Below are 25,722 nucleotides of genomic sequence, written 5' to 3' on the forward strand. Positions count from 1 at the left end.
CCCGCGACGCGTCCTGCAGATGAAGTCAACGAATGCAAAACGATGTTTGCCTTAATCAAAGACTACCAAGCAGTACTTTGAAAGGAAAAGAAACATGACCAATGATCTCTTCCCAAGCTCGCATTGGCCGCGGATGTCTGAATGTGGGATGGCACAGCCTTGTCTTGGTTTGTGACGTCCGTTAAGAAAAGAAGAGCAACTGTTTTGGGAGTCGCTTAACGGACTCGGTCCTGAATTGGGAAGGCTTCGCAATCGCCGTTAAAATATGGGTACCCCGTACACATCGACGTTGGAGGCGCCTTCCGCCACCTATTTCGGGCGGCGTCCACTAATCGAGCAGAATACGAACTTATCCTTAGATAGCTCGCTTCTTCTGTGAATTGCTGACCTACATATATTGCCTTTCTCGCTTGATGCGCTCCTCCAGCATGCAGGAAATTGGACGTTCAAGAGACAGCTTGCAAACCAACCGTTATTCTCAGCACGTGATACTCTCTGATTGTTGTCGTGGATCGATATCCCAAAATAGGTCGTTGTAGGACAACACACGAAGACTAGTGGAGCCGATCCTACTGAAGTTCGGGACCGGGCTTCCGTTACACGTCGACTAATGAGAGGCTACTGAAAGCAGTATCCAGCATTGCCGGATACTGAGCATTTGCAGGTCAATAAAGCAAGGCTGCATAATCTGCGACATTGCCTGTTCGGAAAGGGTGTATGTCAAATCATACAACTTATCAAACACAATGTCAATCTTCCGCCTTCTACGCGGTCTGGTCCAGGGCCGATAGCAGCACAGCCTTCAGGCGTGTACAAGTCGTGATATGCAAGGAAGCATCGCCTATGCCTGAAGATTGCTTTCACGCAATTTGATGCGCAAGTCCTTCCTTGTGGTAATTGTCCATCAATGTATGGGTCGAGTACAAATCTGGCAAGACAAGACTCGATCGAGGCCTTCCAATGGTACCCAGCTTCGATGAGCTCACGTCGTAAAAAGAGAAAGGACGTGATGTTGCCCTTGTATGCGTGTCTAATACTGCTAGCATGGCCTCCCTAAGGCAGTGCAGAGCATATAAGTAACAATGTTCCTACTTTGGAGGGATACGAAGTTTCTTGCTCCGGAAAATTGAGATGCTCGTTTCATGATTGACATGGGTTTTGCTAGTGCTTCCGATCGCTAAATAAGCGAGATTTACGCTGACATTGCTCCGTCTTCTGATGTTTAAATAATGCTCCGAAAGCAGGACACTGTAGCAAAGGATACCAAACTTAGCAGTACTAGTTTGTGCTACAGGAGTCGTCATTTCCTGGTTAGGTAATCGTATTTCTCTCGTGGTCGTTCTTTACGAAATTGCACAGCCTGAACAGTACTTGTCAGCTCACCATAATAGACAAGCGAGAGCTTGCATGGCTCAATAGCCTGCTAAGCCAGCAGTACCATTGATAGAGGCTGGCATCGACGCGACAATGGACTGGTGTCTCCGCATTCGCACCAGTTCGCGCGGCTGTGGCGGCGATGTCTGACTATTTCGATGCTCAGCTCCTCGATTCTATACGCATGAGAAGGAAACCTCGATATGCACGATACTTTTGCCACAATTGAGAGACGCATAACTGGCACTCACTTTCGCGAATTGTAAAAGTAGGTCATTTATCGCATGCATCCGGGCGAGCACAAGAGACGAATGAGTGAAGAACGGTTAGTGAAAGTTCGTAAGCAGCAGATTGCCATAACTCAATGCCTTTTTCTATCTTTTTCAAGTTTGCATATAACAACAAAGACTTCAGACCCAAGAAAGCTTAGCATCGAACTAATAGCTTTGCTGTACCATTGTCACTATGACTAGTGCCTGAAGGTAGTGAAGCTAGAAACGCGACACAGCTGCCACATTCAGGAAATGTATGGTTCGGGGCCTAGTGTTCCGGAGTAGTGCAGTCGGGCTGTCTTCATCCCTGGCAGCAATAGACACGAGCCGTATCTGGCCACCATACGAACGATGGACTAAACTGCGTCTCTCTTCTTCCAGGCTTCTTTCGGCAACCACATTGTCGCTGCCAAGCTCTTAAGCTGGCTAGGTCTTCCATCGAGGCCACTACACAGCACCTTTTGTCAACCGCCAGCAGACGTTGATGACGGCAGCAATCGATGATATGTGTGCAAAGGTCCTCGCAGGACTGCGACAGTCAGTAACGGCAATGACATGAGTCAAAGTCAACAGAGGACAGTTGCAGGGGTTGAAAATCTAAGAGACACAACTTACACCACATTGAAGAGATAAGCAGGGTAAAAGACAAATAGCTTCATGAAGACATGAAAGCCGAGCAAATTAAGAACTTCGCGATTGTTGGGTGCAAGGACTTGCGTCAACGCTGCAGCCACTGCAAAAGCTGGAAAGTTCTCAAGCAAGCCGTAGTGCGCACTCATCATCCGAAGTGGAAGCCCGCTCATGTTATGGGTGTGCTTGCGAGGATGGAGTGGATCAAGACCCTCCTCACGACTCATTGCTTGTCCAGCTGCTGAGATTGCGCCGCTCGCACCAAAGGTCCAGAAGATGTATAGAGCCGACAACGCTGGAACCGTTCGGCCAGTGGAAGCGACATGACCAGGAACAAAGCGTGAGATGCCGTCTATTAGAGATGAGAGTGCGTTGGTTCTTGCCAAATAGCTCCTGGTCGTAGTCAGTACTACAAGGCAGTGGGCGGTCCGACTTTTTTTGGAAGGAGATACTGTTGTTAACGAGGTAGGGAGTGCTCGTTGCTGAGAGGTCCAACCTGTCTCGACGACAAGGGGTTTTATTTGGATTATTGTCAACTCACGTAACAGGTACTAAGGCAAGATAAGCTGCACCGAAAGCAGCTATGCCTATCCCTCCCGGGTTACGACTGATGGAGTGAGCTTTCTAAATTGTTGACAACTCGTCATGTTAAACTTACACTCCATCATCTACAGCAGCCTGCTTGATATCTTTGTTTTTGTCTTGTGACATGTTGTGATTGCTTATACAAAGTAAAGCTGTGACTGGTCAATGGAACAAGACACTGCTGTTTATACTACTATGCGCGATAACTCTGCCATTTATGCTTGAGGTTGATGTCATGTCGTCAGAGCTGCGGCAAACAACATTTAGATTTAAGGGCAGTCTGAAGTGCGTGTTCTGGACCGTTGGTGCGAACCTTGTACATTGCTTGAGCCTATAATGCTGCTGCTGCTGAGAGCCCTCTAAACTTCGACCATCCATGGTGAATCGGGTACGCGGTTGTTACTGCCTTCACAATCAGGCCTCAAGCCTTGGCTAAGCGATACAGTAGATAAGACTGAGGGTATTGTCAGTGCTCACAAGAATCTAACCTTGAAAGCTCAGCGTTCCAAACCTCACGTCGTATACATAGCGTGCTGAAGTCATCGTCCTTCCATCTGGATCCTTGGGCTACGAGTATAGGTTTTATGTCATCCTGGAGTAAGACCACCTTCACACCGGACGATCACTGTGCAATTCACATGAGCATCACTCTCAGGGACTTTGGCCCAACGTGTAGTAAGGGGTACGGAAGACGTCCGTAGGATGTCAAAATGGCTAGTATATCGCAATCTCGAATCCATAGCACGTACAATCTCACGTCTTTGAGGAAGACACCAATATAATAGATTATTGGCTCTGATCAAAACAGGGTTAGATGCAGCATCCCATTCACAAAAGTAGCCTCTCTATGTGATACGTAATGTTACGGGCGGCTAGATATCGTTCACACGGTTTGTCGAAAGAGCCCATACCAAACCCTGGTGAATCTTCTACAATTACGTTCCTTCAACATAGTAAGAGTCGAGACTGTGGCTACTACTACTTTTCCCAGCCGCTTTCTATGTTGACGAAAGCGTTATTGGCAGACTGGAAATGTACAAAGTCGTGATCGCCATGAAATTGTCCATGTCTGTGATTTACTATTGAACTTCATCGACTCGTTATTCTGCACGTACATACACAGCGAGCATCCTATGCTAAACATGTCGGTAGCTCAGGGTACTTCGCACTCCATTGAAGGCGCTCAATCGTCAGCAGAGGACCCACTGATCGCAGCTCTTCCGCCGAGGACGGACTATATCACGTATCTTACAATCCTCGAATATCAGCTAACTCCACAGAACTTGCCAACATTGACCAGCTTGCTGCAGGAGGACGATGGTACGCTAGCAACAGAAATCGGCTGGGATCTACTAAAACTGGTCTTACCCATTTTGAGGATAGAGCCAGACAAGGCACAAAAATGCTTGGATGTTATAGCGAGAAGGGGTAACCCTCGTGAGGTAGTCGTCAGGGTAGCAGAGGAGCTTGAACGTCTTGGACAGGACGGCTCTGATATCGAAGCGGATCCGAGTGAGCGTGAAGATGGCTTACCGACATTCGCTGGTGAGGCACCACACGTACACCTCGGAACGATGAGCCTGCATGGCATGCCATCCCAGACCAAGTCGGGGGTAAGTGCAGATAAGGTTGACCTTGAAAAAGACGAAGACACGAATTTCGCGATGGAGGAAGTAAAGCTTCAGGCACTTTTGTCAATGCTGAGTTTGCTTCATCCTCGCATCAGAACGCAATATCCCAGCAGATTCTTAGCCACCTCTCTTCCTGCAGCTCTTGCAGCATACCGCAGGCTGAGTATGAGCTCAGCATCGACGCTAGCCTTCCTGAACACGTTGACGAACCTGGCAGGCAGGAAAAGACCTGCTCTACCACCCAGAGTATCCACGACAGACGTACTTGCTTCGGCTCCGTTACCCGATCCTGAATCGAAGAACGAGACAACGGTTGCAGCACCATCAATAGCCGCGAATGAGGCTGCTATAACACAACGTCTATTACAGGCCGTGCTTCTAGAAGTTCTCGAGGAACACATAACAGCGTCTAGCGAGCCGCAACCGCCACTCACAGCACGATTGAGAGTTTCTCTCGAGCCAGATAGTGTCACAACCTTACGGAGAGCAGAAGTGGATGGGTTGGAAAACAATGCCGATGCTGGAGCAGCAGATAAACTTCTTGTGAAGTTTGCGTCTGTAGCAAGAGATCTGAAACTCGACGTACTAGCTGAATTACAAACTTTGGACAATCTGGACGCCACAGATGAAGCTGAAAGCGAATCGCAACACGACTATCCTACTTCCCCTGCGCAGATTCCTATCTCAGCCACAGCGCTGCTGATCCTCTACTCAACACAGCTGTTCCAGCAGACGCTCTCATCCAAGGTGGACACTTCGAAGACCACAACGCTCCCGAACTCTGTCAACCCTATGGTCCTCCAGATAGTTGATAGACAGTATGAGACGGATTTGAGAATGCGCTCATCACTTCCAGCCGTGGACGTTCTCCTCTCAATACTATATCTAATGTTCTGCACCTCTGAACCTCACCACCCAACAAACGAACAACCTCCGGCAACACTCTCCCGCACAGGAACTACTACAGAATCCCAGACCCTCCTTCTAGCTATCGACAACATCCTCCAAGACATATTCCTCACCTTGCCAGACGCCGATCTACGAGATAATGCACACCATATCGCTTCTCACATATTACACGGCCACTGCCAGCGCGAGACGAGACTAAAGATCATAAAGACGCTGTTACTGACCGACAATACTGCCGCGCGGTCCTCAGTCCTCGAGGCACACAGCGGTAGTCTCAAATCCATAGCTGTGGAGTGGTTAAAAGCCGAACTGTACCCTACGCCGAGGGTGGAGAAAATGATGGCGAGATTTCAGCCGGATACTGAACAAGGCTTGACGTCAGATCACTTAGGTAATGATATGTGGGCTCTTGTCTTCCCTGCTGATAAGATGGTGCCCGTCCCTGCTGTCGACGTTGACTCCCAGGAGAAAGAGCAGGTCGTCGGAGATTTTGCCACAGACATGCCTTTCTACATCTCCAGTATGAATCTGCTGTGGATGATGGCACGCAACCATGACATGTCTGTAGCAACAGCTGGGCCTGCGGAAGAAGAAGGTACAAGCAGCACCGTGCCGAGTGCTCAGGCTGCGAAAGTGGATATTTTGAGTAAAGGGGAAGAAATGCTCAGTCGACTTGTGAAATGGAAGGATTATTTGGTCGGACATGTAGCAGTCGGGCAGACTGTCAACTCTGGGCCCAACAGTGGTCGTGGGCATAGTTTAGAAGCAGCAGGTGTCAGTGTGACTGATGTGTTCGCACTTGAGGATGCTGTGGGACGAGTCCTGGAGGCATTAGAGGCTAGCTAAAGAATTTCATATGTTCAATTTCTGCTTCCAAATATGTCTATATATTGGGTTTGGAGATTTGCGTGATTCATTCCCTCACCACCTACTCCTTCAGCGAAAGGTGACCTGAGCAAACTCCAGTGAACGCTCTAATGCCCGCACACATGCAACAAGATCTGATGTTCAAAAAACACCTCGGACGACGGATGAAAGCCTCGAAATCACTCATGAAGGCGTCTCTAAGACCAGACATCTTCCTGGTAGACCCCACTGCTGCGCATGCTCTTCACGATTTGTTCTGCTTTCTCTTTTGGAATATTCCTTTCCTTTCCTATGAGTTCAACTAGCACTTCGTTGACCTCCCGTGCCATGTGTGATGCGTCACCACAAACGTAAAAGTTTGCTTTCTTTTGCAGCAAATCATTGACTAGTTTGGAGTTTGCAGAGATGTCGTGTTGGACGTACTTCTTCTTGTCAGGGTTTTCCCGGGAAAAGGCATTAAAGATTGTTAAATTGTCACCAAGGTTGGATTTGTATTGCTGGAACAAGGTCAGTTATTCGTGTTTCTGCTAACAAAGGTGGACGATAACTTACCTCCCACTCATCCTTGTATAGCCAATCTTCTTCTTTTCTCCGACAGCCATAGAATAGAACAGTCTCGCCAACGTTCTCACCACGCTTTGCTTGTTCTGCACGCTCTTGCACGAAGCCTCTGAAAGGTGCCACGCCTGTACCTGGACCTACCATGATGATTGGTTTGCTAGGATCGGATGGTAACTTGAAGTTCGAGTGACGAACGTGTACAGGCACATGAATGCCATCGTACTTGTTTCGAGGGCCGGTGATTTCATATGTCAAACCGTGTGGTGATGGATCCGGATCACCGTTCTGTTTCTGCTTCAAAGCTAAGAGATAGTTGGTCGTTACTCCTTTGACGACGTGGCCGGCTCCCGGGACTCGGACGGATTCAACCACTGCGGTGATAGAAATCTTCTTGGGTTGTACCAATGACGAGGAGGATATGGAGTAGTAGCGCACTTGAATTTTGGTGATGCCTTCGATGAGACACGAGAAGGGCACCGACGACCAGGGTCCAGGATGTACTGATGTTACTGCCTGGGCAATGTTGTAATAGGAGTTGGCGACCTTTTCCTTGAAGTAGTCGGGATCTGTGCCAATCTTTTTCATCTCTTTCTTTGCGTCCTCGGAAGGAGCAAATTCTGCTAGGGTATCCATAAATTGACGTGAGACGGGAGCACAGATCTCCATATGGTAGCGTACAGCAGCATCGTATGTGGTAGGTGTTGGAAAGGGGACCTTGGCAGTTGGATCCAGACCCTTGACTGATATAACGTTGTGTCGCTTCTCTTCCAGACCAAAGGCCTTGATAAATCTGTCGACTTCCATGCCTGCATTGGTAGGCCATATCGCAATGTGATCGCCAGTGGTATAGTTGATATTCGAGCCTGACACGTCAATCTCGACATGGAGACAGTTACGGTCCTTGACAGTGAAAAGTTCCTTTGACTCGGCCAGAGGAGCAATATAGGGGTTGGATGCATTGAAGGGTCCCTTCTGGCTACCCTCGAGATGGTTCTTGTTGGGCTCGCCCAGGTAAACATTAGGATCTTCTTTGTTCATTTCTTCCTTCTCTTCAACACTGAAGGCTGGCTCGTAGGATGCTTCCCGCTCTTCTAAACCCATCTCTTCTTGCAACTCCTTCCACATTGGTTCTTTCCAGGCCAAAAAGTCTTCTTCCATGGTGCCTGCGCCATCGTCACCCTCACCAGCAGCGCCGATTCTCTTTGCACCCAATTTCGTCAAAATCTTGTCCAGACCTCGTACCATAGAGTTGTAGTGTTCGTAAGTATTGTTACCCAAACCAAAAGCAACATATTTAAGATTGCCGAGAGGTTTCTCGTCAGAGGACTTGGAGAAGCTAGGAGAATCGGCTTGAATGAATTCCCAGAATTCGACGGCGTTGTCGGTAGGTTCACCCTCTCCATATGTGGCCATGACAAAGAATGCCAATTTATCTTCGGGAAACTGGTCGAGATTTTCGTAGTCGTACTCCTCCAAGTCAGCAGTCATGGTCTTGAGACCGAATCTTGAGGACCCTTCCTTCGCCAGCCTAGAAGCATAGTCCTCGGCAGTTCCTGTTTGTGAACCATAGAATATCACACAGTTCTTGCCACTTTCCTCCATCTTTTCGAGGATGTTCCTCGTTCCCTTCTTGAGGGCACTGCCATTGAGAGAGCTGGTGGCATATGGGTCCTTGGGTACAGCCCAGTAGGTTCCTTTGGTGAAATAGGCTATACTGCCTAGCAGAAGAACAGCCAAGACGAGGATGTCCAGAGTATCGATGCTGGTAGCCATGGTGATTAGAGGAGGCGAACCGCCAACAGATAACGAGGAGATGAGCAGATCTGCAGAGTCGGTAGATGATAGATATCGAGGCAGTTGCCGCGTGGGGTAGAAGACGAAACAACCCAAGTAGTAGTCGCAGAGAGCACTAGAATGCTCGATCAAACGATAATGTCACAAAGTGTCCAGAATTACGCCAAGATGAGCAAAGGTGGGGACCCGATCGGTGTCTGAATATAGAAGTAAATCGGGCAGCGGGATTCTTGACTGGAGGGCAACACTACTACTGGAAGAGTAGTTGACCACGGCAGTAGCAAAGACGTCGATTGTTTCTAGAGAACGGCTACAAGAGCACCTGTACCAAGCATGATGATGGACTTGTTATAGATTGCCATGGGATGCGATTGTTCCGCTCGTAAAACGATCGACTTCCCGAGCCTCCTGTTTTGCGCTTCATTCCGCACACGAGTTTGTTAGATTGACTTTTTTGAGTTGATCGCCACAACCCGACCGAACTGCCGTGCTTTCCCGATAGCACATGTGTGGGGTATATTTACAGTATAAAAAGCGGACAGTCGATATGGTATTGAGTACGCAAAGCGCACCAATATGTCCTGCATTGCACGTCTGTATAGCGGATTGTTCATTTACACACAAACACGTACATGATCCGTCGGTGACCTTTATGTCGACAGACAAAAGTCTGCCGAGAGCACATGACCACCAAGCGCCTGCGATTTTGCTGTCACCAACTGGAAAGGCGAAGGACATGAGTGTTTGGCGCTTCTCTCCTTGATGTAGCGGCGCATAGCAACAATAGAAAGCTGACTCGCCAACACACAATACGACAAAACACTTGGTGCTTCTTGTAGACTCCTCAGATGCGTGATCCTTTCCTCAAGGTCTTCCTAGTAATAAAGTCATGGTGGGTGTCGTGCTGAAGCTAAGGCAACACAGCAATACAGTTGTGATTCGCAGTCGACAGCGTCGACTTTGCGGCTATGTCGACCAGTAAGATAGTGTGACTGTGCTAGCATGGATCGCTGATGCTTGTGTGAAATCGACAAGGATTGTGTGCAGATGGTTCCTGCTCGTTCCTGGCTAATTCTAACGCTCATGATCGGCAGGTGCGTCGCGTCGCTCTTGCAGTAATCAAGTCACTGTACCCAGTATTCTTCGTACTTACCAGGCATCGAGTTCAGCCTTCGTTGGCATCATGGTCTGCGAGAAGTGCTGTAATTGAGCAATCGTAAGAGTAATGTCGTTACAAGCGAGAGCATAGCAGTGCCAGTGCCAGTGCAGGCAAGAGAATGAGAATTAACAACGATCGTGAGTGGTACCAAAATCAGCCCCGAGAGGCACATGCCTCGCGTCTAAGCCAATGAACATTCAACCCTCACGCCTACATGCGTCGTCCGTTGATCCTTTTCAGGCCACACTCACTGACATTCTGATGGTATGCTTGCAGATTCGACCTCGTCGAGATCAAATGTTCACGACTCCTCGCCCCCTCATAGCGCACAAGAAAGCACAGACCAGACAGGATCGGCTGGCTTACTCTACCGTGCTGGACACCTTCCACATGGCTCACACTCGAGAGACCCTTCGTTGACACGAGGCAGACACATTCATGGTATAACCCTGTCGCAGGTGATAGGATCTGCTTCAAGAGCACCATCGGCTCATCCCACCATTCCTGAAGACGAAGCTGCCAACTCAGAGACCATCGGCGATACAGGCTTACAAAGGCGAACCTCCAATCGACACCATAGACAGACCTCCGTTATCAACGGCCTCCAGCACTCTAGAAATCCAAGCTTTAATTCTAGCTGGACAGCGAGTCCTCTCAGTCCCGATTCACCACACGGCACGAGCCTCAGAAATGTCGCTTTTCGCAGAGGGCCTACAACTGCCGTCGAGATGGCTTCACCCACGGCTTCCTTCCCTCTGTCCGCTCATCTGAACGCCTCCTCCATCGATTCGACTATCAATCTGGACTCTTCGGGTTCACTCAGTACCGCTTCCGCACGTACACAATCTTCTACATCAAGAGCGGGCGCAGGCCATGCCTATGGCTCCTCCATCAACACACAACCCGATGGCCGTACTCCCAGTGAATATGCCATGCACCATTTGCTTAACGCTTTCGTTATTCGAGCAGACCAAAAGATCCATCTATGTCTTGCAAAGCTGGACTCCTTACCTTCTCCTGTTGAACAGGTATGTGGCGCAGGCGCCGACCCAGCATTCGATCAGCTCCTGCTGGCTCTAGGTCATGTAACCAAACATCATCCTAAAGCTCTCGTCGACAGTTTGATGCTCTGGCGCCAGACCAAGGCCGACCTGGCTACTGCCTCTCGCAAGCACTCGGCCTCACTTCGCTCCCCACCTTCACTCGCCAACTTGCCCGCCTCCCTTTCACGCCGTTATACAGAGCCTGTGCAAGACGCGGTTCCCGTCCATCCTGGTACACCTGCGTCGGCCCTGTTGCACTCGGATGAATTAACGCCTGAGGAACATCTATCTCTTGATAGACAGGCGACCGTCTCTATCTTTATTCTCTGTCGAGGACTGATAGAGGTTTTTGACCAGAGTACTCTCGACGCCATCACTCCTGACCTCGCCTCAAAACTCGAGGGCATCGTCTTTGAGCAACTAAGAGCCTTCGAGCCAGTTCATTTGAACACAAATAAAATCAGGACAGCAAATTGGAGAATCTATAGTCACTTGCTCGGGTGTATGAGTAAAATCGACTTCGTTAGAGTAGCCAACCCTTTTCTCAACCAACTAAAAGTATGGCAACAGGATATCGCTACCAACCTTGGTACCACTACCAAGGCAAGAGAAGTTGAAGCTCGTCTTGAATTGTTGCTGTCAAGCATGCAACTGCTGCGTCTGGGCACTGGACCTTCGGACCTTACTCAGTCCTGCGATTTCCTCATTGCTCTTGCTCACTCCTTTGCAAGTGCACATGGACCACGTATCAAGCAAGGCTACTGTTCAGTGTTCGAATCGTTGCTGCTGCAACTTGCCTCTCGTCCGGATGTGACAGAGCAGCACATCAAGTTCAAAGAGTTTGTTGAGACCGTTAATCCACGTATCAATCAGATGTTGACAAAGATGAGGCATTGGGCAAGCGCTTTGGGTACCTCTATCACACTTTTGTGTCTCTCTCCTCTGGATATCTTCCATGCTCAATGGATGCCACAGGTCAACGCCCTGGCTGTCAAGTTACGCGAGAGATCAACACGTACTCCAGCAATGAGAGCTATTTGTCAGTTCACGTGGGCCTACCTAAAACGTTCTTCCGATTCTCAAACGGCAAAAGTGAAAAGGATCGAAGAAGTCATTAAACTCGTACTTCCTCCTGGAAAGAAGTCCCATTTGAGCACGGAGCCATCCATGGCCGAGGCAACCATTTCCTTCATTCGTCTCATCGGTGTTTACTATCCAGATCTCTGTTTCAAGCTCGCCATATTACCCTTGATTAGCTCTGACGGTACCATGTCCTCACGAGAGCTACGCATCGAGCATCTAGAGCCTGAGAAAGTTACAATTGGAATCAAAGCCTTCTTAAGTGTCGTGGAAGACAAAGAAAAAGGGCTGACAGAATGGATCACCTTTCCAGAGTTTGAAGCGCCTCTGCCAGCACTCGACTCCATTCCGGGATCGCCCATGCCCTTTGCTTTGACTCAGGCTGTAGAGATTCAGCCTGTTTTCAAAAGAATGGATTTTTCTTTTTCCACATTGCCAATCAATACGGCTGCTTTGGACGAGCCTATCAGAGCATACTTCGCCAACTTCTGCGAAATCTTGGGTAAAATTACTGTGCTGTGCGATAATGCTTTTGGTAGCTCAGCTGCACTCAGTGAGAAGTTCACGACAATCACGTCTAAGACTCCTTTGGTGGACGCCTTCAACACGAGCAAAAGAGACGATGGTATGGGCCAGGAGCAGAAGCAATCCTTCTATGAGCTTCTAAATGTGGCCATCCAAGCACTACCTCGATGTCTCTCTGAGAACGTGCCTCTGAGTCCACTAATAAACTTGCTATGTACAGCTTCTGCACATACACAGCCCCATATTGCCACGGCTGCAGTCAGGTCACTGAAAGCAATCGCGGAGCAGGGTCTCGCCCACACCGTGGCTACTGCCTTTCCGAGATTCATTTTTAGCTACGACCATCAATATTCTACTATGTCCGATGATGGACGTCTCGGGCCTTGTCACATCGAAATGACCCTTACACTATACCTAGAGCTTCTGCAAATTTGGATTGCCCAGATACAGAAGCGGACCGCTGCTTCGCAATCACCACACGTTGCCGTTGGTGACGCTAATTCAGCTCGAGCACTACGGATGGAGAGGACGAACTTACTCTCTTTTGTGGACGAAATCGAAGGATACGGGCTCTTCTTCTTGTGTTCTCAATCAAGAAGCGTGAGATCTTACGCGATCAAGGTCCTAGAACTCGTTTTGCAGTTCGACAAAGTGCTTGGGAAAGACGAGCAAGCTCGAATCATTAGCGTTCTGCAGTCCAACACCGAGCAGGTCCTCAACCTCGCGGATGATAGTCTCAATGCATTGGAGCGTAGTCGACTTCAAAAGGACAGACGCCGTAAAGGACCACAGAACGTCTTGCTCGAGCTCAGCAGTAGTGAAAACCACTACGATGCAGGTTTGTGGTTCAAAGCATTCCCTAATGTTGTTCGCAATATCTTCGAGACGTGTCCGCATGCCGCTGCTCTGAGCAGAGAGTTTGTTTGTGATCGACTCGCACTCATGCTAACAGATATAGAGAGGATCGCAAGTACCACTGGTGGACAAAGAGATCTAAAGCTTCTAGGACGCAGTGCGGATACTCCCGTTGGCGTCTTTCTTGACCAATGGAAGCTCTATCTTGTTATGGCTTGTGTCACGTTAAGCTCAACAGGTGGACAAACCCGAGGTCAGCTGGATATTAGTCTTCATTCGCGCAAGACCTCAAAGAATACGTCAGGCTTACAGGATCGATTGACGTCGGCTCGTGCGCTTTTCTCGGCAGTAATACCACTGTTGGGCTCCGGTATAGACACGTTGCGTTCTGCTGTGGTGACGGCTCTGGGCTCGATCAACCGCAAATTGTACCGTATTCTGCTTGAGTCCCTTCAGTACGCGGTCATAACGTGCAATGACGAAGCAAAGGCTAGAAGAGGTGCCCACGTGCGAACCCCGAGTAGTCCGTCGAGGTCACAAATGACAGAGCGGATGCGTGCAGAAGTGACTTGCATATACAAATTGACAGCAAGTTTTCTGAGACACAACGAGATACTGCGTGACGAATGGATATTGAGCAATCTGATGAACTATGCTAAGGATCTTAGGTTGTTCCTTAGTGATAGTGATATCCATTCAGACTGGAAATTTGCCCGCCTGCGTTTTCATTACTGTGGACTTGTGGATGTCATATACGAAAACATCAAAAGATTCCCGGAATCAAGTCCGTACATGTCCTTCGAGTCACGGAAATCTGCGTTCATGTTGATGGAAGAGTGGTGCGGCTATCAGACAGAAACTCACAACACTCTCTGGCGTGAGGCTGAGGGTGGAGATAGAAGCCTGGTCGCAAAAGAAAAGATCAGTTTGAGGACAGCCGCACTCAGCGCAATGGCTACGCTTTGTGCTGGTCCTGTGAGCGTTATAACAGACACCAACACGTTGCTACAATTCAATGTGTCAAGAATGCTCGCCTGGATTGATTCCATCTTCACTTCAAGGGAGCACAAACTTCACGAAATCGGACAAAGAGCGCTAAGAAATCTCATCATATACAATGCTAATACCAGCATCTTCGTTGAACACGCTATTCAATGTTGTTACGGTACCAAAGGTCTCATCGCGCTCGAAAACTGTTTCAAAGTGATAGCTGATGTCCTTACGCAGCATGCTCGTTCCCCCATAAGCAGCATTAAAGTTCTTGGAGCAGTGATGTTCACTCTAGGTCATGACAGCCGCGATATTCGGATACGTTCCGCTCGCTTACTCCGTTTCCTGGACGAGAAAGAACAGAAAAGTTCTAATCTTCAGCACTTCGACATCAGTATCTCGGACAAAACAAGAGCAGTATATAAAGCCGCTCAGTTTGAGTATTGCAGACGACTAGCTCAGACACATCCGGATCTTGCCTTCCATGTTTTTTCGGAATTCTGCTTACAATTTCGAAATGTTACTGCCGACATTCAAAGAGGAATGGTGGCAGCTATTCTGCCCTGGCTTCAGATGCTTGAGCTTCAACTCCTTCCTGACACAAATGCACCGACCGAGTTGTCGTATATGCTCCTTGTGAACATGGTAGAGATCACGATCCGCTTCAGCAGTTCGTTACACAACGAGGTTCAGGCGCTATGGCAAGCTCTTGCGACTGGTCCATATGGCGGAAACGTACAGCTCATCCTGGATTTTGTTATTGATCTCTCACTTGAACGACGCGAGCAGAACTTTATCTATTGTGCAAAACAGATCGTCGTCTACTTATCTGTGACACCAGCAGGATCTAAGATATTCGAGCATTTACTGCTTCATCTCGCACCGAAGAACATGCCAAACGAGAAGAGGACGTCTGACCGGCCACCACCAGAGATTTCTCAGCTGCCCTACGTGGCGAACCTTGAAACAGTTCTTCCTACAGGAGCTCGGCAGGCAACGTTTTCTCTTGGCCAAATATCCCTGGTACTGCTTGTTGATCTTCTGGTTCCTCCGTACCAGATCACACAATTAGATGCCCTCAAACTTCTGCATGCAGTCTTCATTCTTTGGGATCATCACACTCCAACCGTTCAGGAACATGCGCGGGAAATGCTTGTACATCTGATGCATACACTTGTCATATCTAGTATTGACTCAAGTTCTGCTATGGACGAACGCCTGCGAAAGACTGAAGAGCTTGTTGAAGCGATTCGTGACAACGCTGCAACAGTTGCATGGTCATACAGCGATGTCGCCGGCAAGGATGAGTCGCAACAGACTCATGATCGCGTTCCACTTGGCATGTCGTATCTCGCGGAGCAAATAGTTGACCTCTTCTCAGCAGTATTCGATGACCTTAGTGATGCTTGGGCAAAGGAAGCACTGCATTGGGCCTCGGTATGCCCCGTGCGGCATTTAGCCTGCAGGTCCTTTCAGGTGTTCCGCTGCATCTCTTTCAAGCTGGACTCTGCACTTCTGTCAGATATGCTGGCTCGACTATCTAACACTATAGCAGAGGAGCATGCCGATTATCAAACATTCTCTCTTGAAATACTTACAACTCTCAAGATCGTCATCGCTGGGCTAGAGACAAAAGGCTTACTGAAATTTCCCCAGCTTCTCTGGACAACAGTGGCATGCCTGAATACTATCCACGAAGCAGAGTTCCTGGCGGCTATTGAAATGCTTGAGCAGCTTGCTGGAAAGTTCGACTTTGCCGATCCGCTCGCTGTTGATGCTATGCTAAGAGCTCGGCCAGCAGAGTGGGAAGGGAATTTCGAAGGTATTTGTCCTTTAGTATATAAAGGTCTCAGGTCTTCGCAGTGCTTCGAGAGGACATTGTCTGTCATGGAAAGCTTTACGAGCTGTCCAAACAGTGAATTGTTGGGCACCAGCGACCGCCTTCTGTTCGACATTTTGGCACACCTACCTCAATTCATGGAAGCTTTCAAACAACCTATGGTTCCATACACGCTCGCCGACCAGGTTGTACGTCTGTCAGCCAATGCACGAGGCTTTGGCTTCAGCGGTCTAGAAACAGCGCTCAACGACATGACATTGCAGCAGAAGAAGTCACCTAATGCGCGACTTTTCCACGTGCTTTCAGCTGTCAAAGACACATTTTTCCCATTCAACGAAGCTGAAGCACTCATATTCACATTTGGTCTGCTAAGCAACGCAACAACATGGTTTCGTAGGAACATCCTCGAAATTTTGTGTTCCCTTGTACCAATGATAAATATGAACAATCCAAGAATTCGTGAACATGGGGCGGACTTGATATCACCACTTCTCCGCCTGCTGCAAACTGATCTCTGCGACAAGGCTCTCAAGGTTATGGATCATATTATGGAAGTCAATGTGACTCCGCTAGAACGTCACCACTTGCGGATGAGCATGGCCTCTGGCACAGCCAGAGCAATTCGTAAGGAGTACGAGCGTACTCAAAGTTTGTACGGAATACCTGAAAGCTCAGGCTGGTCTGTGGCAACACCCGCCATCGTCTCGGCTCAGACCCGGAGCAACGTGCACCACGTCTTTTTCTCGTGCAGCGACGTTGACGGTGCTCACGATACACCTTCGCAGACTCCTGAAGTTGAGTTCCACACTGAGGAAGAATATGGGGATTCATATTTCCCTCCTCACATTGGTGCGGATGTACATGGCTCCTTTGAGACCTCCACAATCGATATCAGTATAGGTGAGATTGTGAGTTCGCTAGACAGCCTCGATGATTTCTTTGAAGAGAACGATTCTCCAACCACTCCGACAACAGATCCTAGCACGAACGCTGGTCTCAATCCGTCTGCCTTCTTCAGCGATAGCGACCATGAAACCAACGTATACGACCAGCAGACAGCACCAATTATTTCGCGGTCACTCAATCGGACCTCGTCCTCGCTCAGTTTTCAGAATGGCCTCGTGGATCCACGGCCACCTACCAGTCACTATCACCGATCGCAGATAAGCACGTCGTCTGCTGCTACCACATATCAAAGTTCTTTCTCTTCTATAGACGAGGGCGATGGTCCTGGGCCATCGTTGCCTACAATTGACAAACAATCGCCCGTGGTGACGCATGTGATGACAAATGCACTTCCTCATCGTCCGGGACTTCACTTTCGATCCATCACCTCTCCCGCTAACCAGTATTCAGCTTCCAACCCTACGGGAGTGCCTGGTCTAAGTCCACAAACTTTCGGGGACCAACATCATGCAGAGGATATACAATCGGACTCCGAAAACAGTCCATTTCCAAATCTTGTACCAACAACATCTGACGGAGGCACTAAGAGCGTCACCGTAACACCAACATCAGCGACTGATACCTCAGCAGGTTTCATGCGTAGAGGTATGCGCCGACTAACAGGAGGAAGAAGTGAGAGTGCGAAAGAGAAAGCTCGACTCCGAGCTCCATCTGCGGGACAAACCCAATATCTGAACAGCGTGGGCGGACCAGGGCAAAGTCCTCGGATGCCAAGGATACCTTCGGAATATCTAAGCAATACACCCAACGCCCTACCTGTTGGCCAGGCTAATGCCACAAATCTACCCATAACAAATCCTGCACAGCAACCATAATTCCAACGTCCACAAAATCTGGCGCTTTTCAATTTCCTTCCTACGCAGCAAGCAGCAACCGTGCTCGCTAAACACTGTCTACAACCACGCCACATTACGCGTAATTGGCGGAGCTGATTGATCACATGCCATAATGATCCGCAAGAGCATACGACAGTTCTGTACTATACTACTCTCCTCGATGGCCGGGTTCAAGGCGTTGTCACCAAAATGAGCTCAAAGAGTGCGGGCTCAAGGCACAGAGAACAAAGATGTATTCACGATAATTAGCTTAAACATGGCGCAAAGTGTAAAGTACGTAGCACTGTGACTAACAATACAAAATGTTCCCGTCCTTGACGGAGTGTATTTGTTTTCTTGTCTCTGTCCACTTGCCACAAATACCCTATTCCATTCACTGGCATTCGCGAAGGGTTTACACTGACCCGGTTGACATTTGCCAAACTACTGTAAATATTCTGCAAGCTTCTCTACACGTTCAACGCGTTTTCATTTGAACAAATACGTACTTGTGTACCGCTACTGTAGTACGGTTTAGAATGTATCTGTGAAATTTCGGGTGCCGATGGTCTCGTAGTGAATAGCATGTACTGTGGTGGATCATGTCTTTACGAGTCTAGAGTAGTCCACGCATTATACTGATTGCAAACGTGTCTGTAAGTATATTCTGCGAGCGTGGTATAAGCAGTGAAGCAGATCGGAAGCGTGCGATCAAGAATCTAATACATTGGCAGTATAGTGCCAGAGATTGAGGTCGTCTTTTTTCTCACTTATACCTCTTTTGTTCGAAGAATGCTTTTCCTATGCTCTTGACACTTTTGGTCTGGCCGGCTATGAATGGTAATTACATTGTTGATTCTCATCATATAGGAGGCATGTGTCATGCCAGCCGACCCAGCTCTTGCTTCTCTTGGTACAGCTCTATTCTTCCTCTACTATCAATCTCCTTATGTGGTATGGCTAGTATACTTCAGACAGTTGAGTCAAATTGTCGTACTGACGACTCCTTCGCGTGCCGCTTAGGTGTCCGAGCAGCGCGAACAATTCGACCTGACTAGCATTGCCCAACGGTAAGCAGTTTCTTCGTGGCTTAAACTATATGGTGTTATAGCCTGTGCTAGCAAACAGCTGCCGGAATGAAGGAGAGCCGAGGGTATAGTGGTTATACTGCTGCCTCAAAATGTTTCGTGAGCATGCATGGCTCGAGTAGGTTGCAGTACTTTGTGTAAGAATTTACAGCTCAATGTTCAAATCTTACTACTTTTCCCTGCGTATGTGGTGCTGGTACTTTTCAGATCTTGACAATTTCAGTTTTAGCTCGAATACCGTCCCAAATGACGACACCATCGACAGGAACGTACTGTCTCGTCAGAAGCTTGATTGCTTCCTGTGCGATCACTCCACCAGCTATACTGCTTGTATTGTGCAATTCTGATCCTTCGCATCTTCTTACTTCTTCGATAGCTTTATTGATGCGTTCTTCCAGCGTGCAGCCTTCAATCTCATCGACTAATTGTCTTAGTTCAAGAAGGCTATCAGATGGTATAGCATCAACGTTGAGTGCAACAAAGACCTCGGAGATAGTTTGGTATGCTGTAAGGATAACGGGTAGCTTGGAGAGGGTTTTCGTATCAGACTGGAGAAAGCGAAGCTCGGGAAGCGGCAGGTTAGAGGGATTGGTAAGTACACGGACGAAGGAGGCATTCTTGCAGAATTGTTCAACCTCAGAGTTTGCAATTGGTGACGAAGCAGATCTGTTCAGGGAAGCCTCGAGCTTGCGGACGTTGTCTGTAACTTCAGCTATATCGCTGCGAGCCTTGTTCTTGTAAATAATCTGAAGTTTTATGTATCCGGCGGAAGTGGCCTTCATATCAGGTAGGGTCCCTGGCAGTGGTAGGACGGAGTGCTTGCTATAGAATTGCTTGATGGCATTGGCGATGACCCAGAAGTTGGCCGAGGACTGCGTCAAGTTCGTGCAGGAAGGCATTGCAAACATCTCTCGACAGCCGCTACCAACCGACGGGGGACTTATTGATTTGAGGACAGCAGCCACAGCCTCATCAAAATTCTCCTCACCACCCTCGGGATTGGCGGTACGCGCCTTGGAGGCTACAAGGCTCTGGAATTGCTTTTTCTCAGCAAAAGACGAAGGATACTCGCTGTTATGAGCCTGCTTCCACTCCTCCAGGTAGTGAAGCAAGATTAACAGCCAAGGGACATGGCCATGATCGTGGTCGGACAGCCTTGTCAAATCTCCAAGCTCTTTCTCTGCTGCCTGTAATTCGGTCCATGGTGCCAGCAGTCGCAGGTCTTGAATCGTGTCTGGGTCTGGGTGCGTATCGACAATCGGAAACTCAGCGGGTAATTGCACGGAGGCAGTGAAATAAAATCCACTGGATTTGATGTACACAAGAGGGATTGACTGTGCCAAAGCATAACTGGAAAACGCTTGCAGGTGGTCAAGCGGTAAAGGAGCACATATCAGGATCAGGTTGTATTGCAGGAGTGAATCTGTCTGGTACAGCCATTGTCTTAGAGGCTTTGCGATGTAATGGCCTTCAACATCTGGGTTCAGCTCTTGCAAATATTTGGTAGTTTCTTCTGCTCTTGATTTTCCCAGGCTCGTCTGCTCTAGAAAGAAGTTCATGCCTAGATCAGATTCTGTCACAGTTGCTGGGTCTGCGATGGTAAAGTGACCAATGCTCGGGAGGATCAGGTTCTTGAGAGTTTCGATACCCGCGACACTGCTGTTTGAGCCACTCGAATTACCAACAACCAAGAGAACGTGAGATTCCTCTAGAGCTTTCTGACCAGCAGCAGCCCAGAGTCGGAGTTGTCTATCGTATTTTCGTTCTTTGGCTGAGGGTGCCTGTAATGGAGGAGGTGTGACCTCTCGCGGAGCTACCTCAGCCATCTTGGCTGTCGGTAGATGAAAGAACGCTCAGAAGGGAGAACAAGACAACGTCGAAAATAAAAGAAGGACGAGCAGACTACAATGGCATTACTGGTCGCCGCTGCTGTTGCACATATTGACGCATGCGCTAATTATGGACTTAAAAGAAAGCGCGTTTAGGGAGCCTGGAACCCCTCCTCATGCGTCATGTTTGGAGGCCCCGCTTCTCCAGCGACACAATCGTTTCGAACCAAAAAAGTTCCTGATGAGAAAAGCATAGATCTACTAAGCAAGTTGTTGAGCTGTAAGCAAAGAGAGCCTGGATTATAGATACAAGTACAATCTGCTTGTTGTGTCAGCATAACCAGTCCACGCAATCGGATCTATCGCATGCCTGTTTAGGCGCAGTTGTGGATGAAAGGCAATCCACAGGTTTCAAAATATTGTGAGTTACGAAGAGGTTGGGTTGTACCTGCACTCACGCGTTCCAAGTCACCACCTACCTCACACCCTCTGTTCAAGGCAGACGGCTCATTTGCCAGTCAGTGCGACCAGTACCATCTGCAGCAGGAGCGTCCTCATTTCGATCAAGACTGCAATCGTACAATTTCTGTCCCTCTCGAAGCATGTCTCTGGACATTGAAGCTTCGAAAAGAGCAGCCGCCAAAGAAGCGGTTGCCAACCACTTCCCCGAAAACCCTCGTTTCGTCGGCATCGGCTCAGGCACAACAATCGTCTACGTGGTGCAAGCTATCAAAGAGTCGGGAAGAGATCTGTCACGCATTGGCTTCGTGCCAACGGGATATCAGTCTAAACAGCTAATCATCAATGCCGGGCTGCTTCCCATAGAGTTCGATGCCTTGCCAGATGGTGCTATGATTGACATTGCGTTCGACGGTGCAGACGAAGTAGACGATGAGCTGAATTGTATTAAAGGAGGCGGAGCTTGCCTCTACCAAGAAAAGCTGGTCGCCATGAGAGCCAATGTTTTTATTTGTGTTGCCGACTATCGCAAGCTGCAGAGTCGCCTGCTGACCAAATGGCCGACCATTCCCATCGAGGTCGAACCGAAAGCAGCACGACAGGTTATGGCTCGCTTGAGACTCATGGGTAGCTGCAGTGCGGCTGGGGTCGGCCCATTCATTCGCGAAGGGGTCATTACCAAAGCTGGACCCATCAAAACAGATCAAGACTTCTTCATTGTTGATGCTCCGTTCCCACAACCTCTGTTGACTAGTGCAGATCTGCTCGAGGGCAAGACCCAAGACCCGCACAAGGGAATCTGGGAAGTCGAGGAGCTTTCTCAAGCCATCAACGACATTAACGGAGTACTAGCGGTTGGCTTGTTCTGCGGTCCCACAGGCCCGGAAGCAAAGGCTGCCTCGGTCATTGGCGGACAAAGACCAGTGGCTTGTTACTTTGGTATGGCAGATGGCTCAGTGCAGATACGACGAGCCAGACAGAAACGGGACAGCATTGTTGCACGTTACCCGCCACTGGAGCCATCGATTTCGAAAGAGCGCACTCATTGATCCTTTATTTGGCTTTCTTCTTGACCTCATTTTCTCCCAGTTCGCGAATGTAGATGGCAATAGAGCCTTCGGCAAGCTCCTCTTTGCCATCTTCAAACCCAGGACTGATGGCAGTGGCTAGAATTCGGCCATCGGCACTGAACGACATGGCGGCGATGCTGGAGGCCAGCTTCGGGTAGATTCTGATTCTGCGCTTGGCGATGGCGTCCCAAATAGCGACAACACCATCACCACCACCAGTCGCGAAAGTGCCGTGGACAGGATGGAAGGCGATAGAGTTCACCGGATAGACAACATCCACATCGTCAACTGGCTGGCGATGGCATTTGAAGGCGTATTTCCTGGCTTGGCTCTCATTGCTGGGATCAAACCATTCAACAGCGACTCGTCCTTCGATGCTTGAGGTTGCGTAACCTTCGTCACCAGGCATGCAATCGACAGCTCTGGTCATGAACTTCAAGCTGCTTTCTCTCCTCTGCCATGGCTCTATATCCAGTCTGTTTTGTAAAGCATTCGCTGAATTCTTGCACTCCTTAGCTAATGTGGCCAGCTCGTAGATATTCAGTGCGCGATTGGCCATGGCCACGACAAGTTTGCTGGACGAGAGCGATAGAGAGAAGGGTTTGCTAGGAAGGTTGATAGTTGCAGTGGACCATTCAGCATCAGGTGAAGCTGGATGCACATGAACAGTCGAGTCCCAGGCAGCGGAGATGACAAGACCATGTTCTTTGCTGTAAACGACGTTCCGTACCCCTGCATCGTGAGTGCTCAAGACTGTCTGCTCATTCGATGAGATTTGAATTCTTCTTACGTCCCAATCCAAACATGCTGTATAGATTTCGTCGTTGTCTTTACCGAAGCATACATCTAGGACTGGGGCTCGGTGTTCGATCTTATTGAGCAGTAGGCATTGTTTGTCGTCGCTGACCTCGTAGATGTAGACATACTTGTCCCAGGATGCAACAGCGAATCTGCGGGAAGCACTGTCTGACGAGAAGCGCAGGGCTGAGATCGCGTCGCTAGGAGGCTCAGCAATGTCCCATTGAGCTGTGTTGTGTCAGACTTGCTGGTTGATATCTCGTCTGAATTACTGTATCGAACTCACCTGACATCTTTGCTTCCCTACCTTCTGCGCTCTTCAGCAAGAGATTACAACATTCAGCGACAAGATCGATTTACAAAGTATTACGGACTGCAAGAGAGGTCAGAGTAGGCTACGGCAGAACACAGAGCCTTGAAAAGATAAATATTCCGCAGGCAAGGATCCACGTTTAGTTAGTGTTGGGGGCTGAGGGTTAGCGCGTACTGCAGTGTGGCAGGGAGTTTCAACCTGGTCGTCGTCGCAACTTCCGAGAATCATCAACTCAACTTGCATCGACATTCTCACAGCCATAATACCGTCCGTCACTTGACACTCGTTCCAAGCTATCGGCACCATCGTTCCGTCCTTCCATCGTTCTTGCGTTTCTGAAATTGAGAACCATCAACGCTTTCGCAAGAGACACTCGTTTGGCCACCAAAACCCGTAGCAAGATCGAAGACAGAAGGATAGCACACTCATTCACCTTCTCAAAACAGCTTGCCCTTGCGCTGCTGAAATACGACTTCTCGACGTCAATCCACCCTTTTACCAGCCATGGGCTTCGGTGACTTCGACGGCATCTGTGAGCAGTCACCTCTTCCGGTCTGCTCAATCCTCGGACCACCCTCGACACTCACAACTACACACCAACCACTCCTCCTTACAACATGCTCCGCACGATCGATAGAGCTCGCGAACACCATCATATTTCAAGCGGCGACTGACTTCGCCCACATTGGCGCCCTCATCATGACAACGATAATGATATTACATATCCGTTCAAAGTTCACGGCTGTGGGACGAAAAGAGATTTTGACCTTCTTCTACATATACCTGATCTTGACTTGCATCAGTCTGGTTCTTGACGCTGGTGTCATACCAGCCACCAGTGGCGGTGCCTTCTCATATTTCGTTGCCATCCAGAACGGTTTGACAGGCGCATTATGCATGAGTTTGCTGGTCAATGGCTTTGTTGGCTTCCAGCTGTACGAAGACGGCACTGCTCTGTCCGTATGGTTGTTGAGAGGCACCTGCTTAGGCATGTTCATCATCGAGTTCTTCGTCAGCTTGATGACTTTCAAAGGCTGGGGTGGCCTGGGACCAGAAAATACTGCCGTCCTGTTTGCTGTGCTCTACGTCGTTCCAGCCCTATTTATTTTTGTCTACGTCGTCATGCAGGTCTTCTTGGTGCTCAATACCCTTCAGGATCGTTGGCCACTGGGTGATCTGCTGTTCGGCGCCACTTTCTTCATTGCAGGCCAGGTTCTACTTTACGCAGTTGGCACTACCATTTGCGAGTCAACCAGTCACTACCTCGACTCTCTTTTCTTCGCCACCATCTGCAACCTCCTAGCAGTCATGATGGTCTACAAGGTAAGACTTCATTTCCTCCCGTTATGCACTCTTACTGATTTATTCCAGTATTGGGACTCCATCACCAAAGAAGATCTCGAATTCAGCGTTGGCACAAAGCAAGGGAACTGGGAAGTAGTAGACCCACTCCTGGCCGGCCACGATGATTCTACGGATCCCTACGATGTCAAGAGAGCCAGTTTCTACGCCGATCCTGCCGCCACTTCAGTCGACTCCATGTACGATACCTATTCGCTCGAGTACAACCCTCGTCCTGCTTCTCGCCACCACTACCTAGGCAACAACTCCAACCCAAGACTTTCTGGCCATGGCCACGCTCAAATCGTTGATGGAAGACAAGGCTACGGCGACGTAAGGAAGAGCGCAAATGTCGTCCCACAGTCAAGAGCGGCTTCCGCCCAGGGTCCGAGAGGTTACGACGACTACCATGATGCCACGAGTTATCAGCACGACCGTCAACAATCGACCGTACGTGGCCGTTCTAAGGGAACCCCGCACGCAAGAGCTACCAGTAACGAGGTTGTGTACGATCGTTACTAGTCTTTGTTGGTTTGGCGTCTTGTCTCTTGTTTTCTATCATGTACTTGAAGCGATGTGGTAATACTTGGTATGACGGCTTGGGAGGTACAATGTGCGTGTGTACTGTATATGATGCTATGATAGATTAGGTGGTGCTGGCTAGCTCTTCGTTTTGTTCGAATATTGTGCCAAATTTATCGATCAATTCTTTCCCTACACGGTAGTCGGGATACTATGTCGTACTTGCGCGTATTGTAGATGTGACTCAGCAATTTGTGAGGACAGCGGCCCAGCGTCTACACCTGGCAGAAAAGTCTTCTATTACCGAAGTAAAGAATTTGGTAAAATTGATTGCAAGGAGGTCACGTTTTTACACATTCATCTAAACACAAACTTCCGAACTAGCTGGACAAAACATCTTCGTGAC

At 48.9% G+C, this 25,722-nt stretch overlaps 8 protein-coding genes across 8 annotated transcripts; 4 read left to right on the plus strand and 4 right to left on the minus strand.

Moving 5' to 3' along the window:
• Positions 1-2,093: 2,093 nt before the first annotated feature.
• Positions 2,094-2,449, minus strand: LTR64_002955 (uncharacterized protein; the record flags this gene model as incomplete). Its single annotated transcript, XM_064897319.1, has 2 exons — positions 2,094-2,175; positions 2,262-2,449. 2 exons carry the CDS (start codon positions 2,447-2,449, stop codon positions 2,094-2,096), a joined length of 270 nt encoding a protein of 89 aa, XP_064756269.1.
• A 1,554-nt stretch (positions 2,450-4,003) lies between these two features.
• Positions 4,004-6,247, plus strand: YBP1 (YAP1-binding protein 1; the record flags this gene model as incomplete). Its single annotated transcript, XM_064897320.1, has 1 exon — positions 4,004-6,247. One exon carries the CDS (start codon positions 4,004-4,006, stop codon positions 6,245-6,247), a length of 2,244 nt encoding a protein of 747 aa, XP_064756270.1.
• Positions 6,248-6,465: 218 nt separating this feature from the next.
• Positions 6,466-8,602, minus strand: LTR64_002957 (uncharacterized protein; the record flags this gene model as incomplete). The annotated part of the gene is made up of 2 exons (XM_064897321.1): positions 6,466-6,765; positions 6,821-8,602. 2 exons carry the CDS (start codon positions 8,600-8,602, stop codon positions 6,466-6,468), a joined length of 2,082 nt encoding a protein of 693 aa, XP_064756271.1.
• Positions 8,603-10,510: 1,908 nt separating this feature from the next.
• On the plus strand, positions 10,511-17,896 carry TAO3 (Cell morphogenesis protein PAG1; the record flags this gene model as incomplete). The annotated part of the gene is made up of 2 exons (XM_064897322.1): positions 10,511-10,738; positions 10,811-17,896. The coding sequence occupies 2 exons, from the start codon at positions 10,511-10,513 to the stop codon at positions 17,894-17,896; spliced, it is 7,314 nt and encodes a 2,437-aa protein (XP_064756272.1).
• A 1,291-nt stretch (positions 17,897-19,187) lies between these two features.
• Positions 19,188-20,810, minus strand: LTR64_002959 (uncharacterized protein; the record flags this gene model as incomplete). The annotated part of the gene is made up of 1 exon (XM_064897323.1): positions 19,188-20,810. One exon carries the CDS (start codon positions 20,808-20,810, stop codon positions 19,188-19,190), a length of 1,623 nt encoding a protein of 540 aa, XP_064756273.1.
• A 393-nt stretch (positions 20,811-21,203) lies between these two features.
• On the plus strand, positions 21,204-22,321 carry RKI1 (ribose-5-phosphate isomerase rki1; the record flags this gene model as incomplete). The annotated part of the gene is made up of 2 exons (XM_064897324.1): positions 21,204-21,234; positions 21,336-22,321. The coding sequence occupies 2 exons, from the start codon at positions 21,204-21,206 to the stop codon at positions 22,319-22,321; spliced, it is 1,017 nt and encodes a 338-aa protein (XP_064756274.1).
• Positions 22,322-22,325: 4 nt separating this feature from the next.
• On the minus strand, positions 22,326-23,433 carry BUB3 (mitotic spindle checkpoint protein Bub3; the record flags this gene model as incomplete). The annotated part of the gene is made up of 2 exons (XM_064897325.1): positions 22,326-23,368; positions 23,427-23,433. 2 exons carry the CDS (start codon positions 23,431-23,433, stop codon positions 22,326-22,328), a joined length of 1,050 nt encoding a protein of 349 aa, XP_064756275.1.
• A 719-nt stretch (positions 23,434-24,152) lies between these two features.
• CHS7 (Chitin synthase, class 7) lies at positions 24,153-25,316 on the plus strand (the record flags this gene model as incomplete). The annotated part of the gene is made up of 2 exons (XM_064897326.1): positions 24,153-24,776; positions 24,825-25,316. The coding sequence occupies 2 exons, from the start codon at positions 24,153-24,155 to the stop codon at positions 25,314-25,316; spliced, it is 1,116 nt and encodes a 371-aa protein (XP_064756276.1).
• Between the last annotated feature and the right edge of the window lie 406 nt (positions 25,317-25,722).

This window comes from Lithohypha guttulata, assembly GCF_036872675.1.
Source record: "Lithohypha guttulata strain CCFEE 5908 chromosome Unknown scaffold_2, whole genome shotgun sequence".
NCBI classification, from domain to species: domain Eukaryota; kingdom Fungi; phylum Ascomycota; class Eurotiomycetes; order Chaetothyriales; family Trichomeriaceae; genus Lithohypha; species Lithohypha guttulata.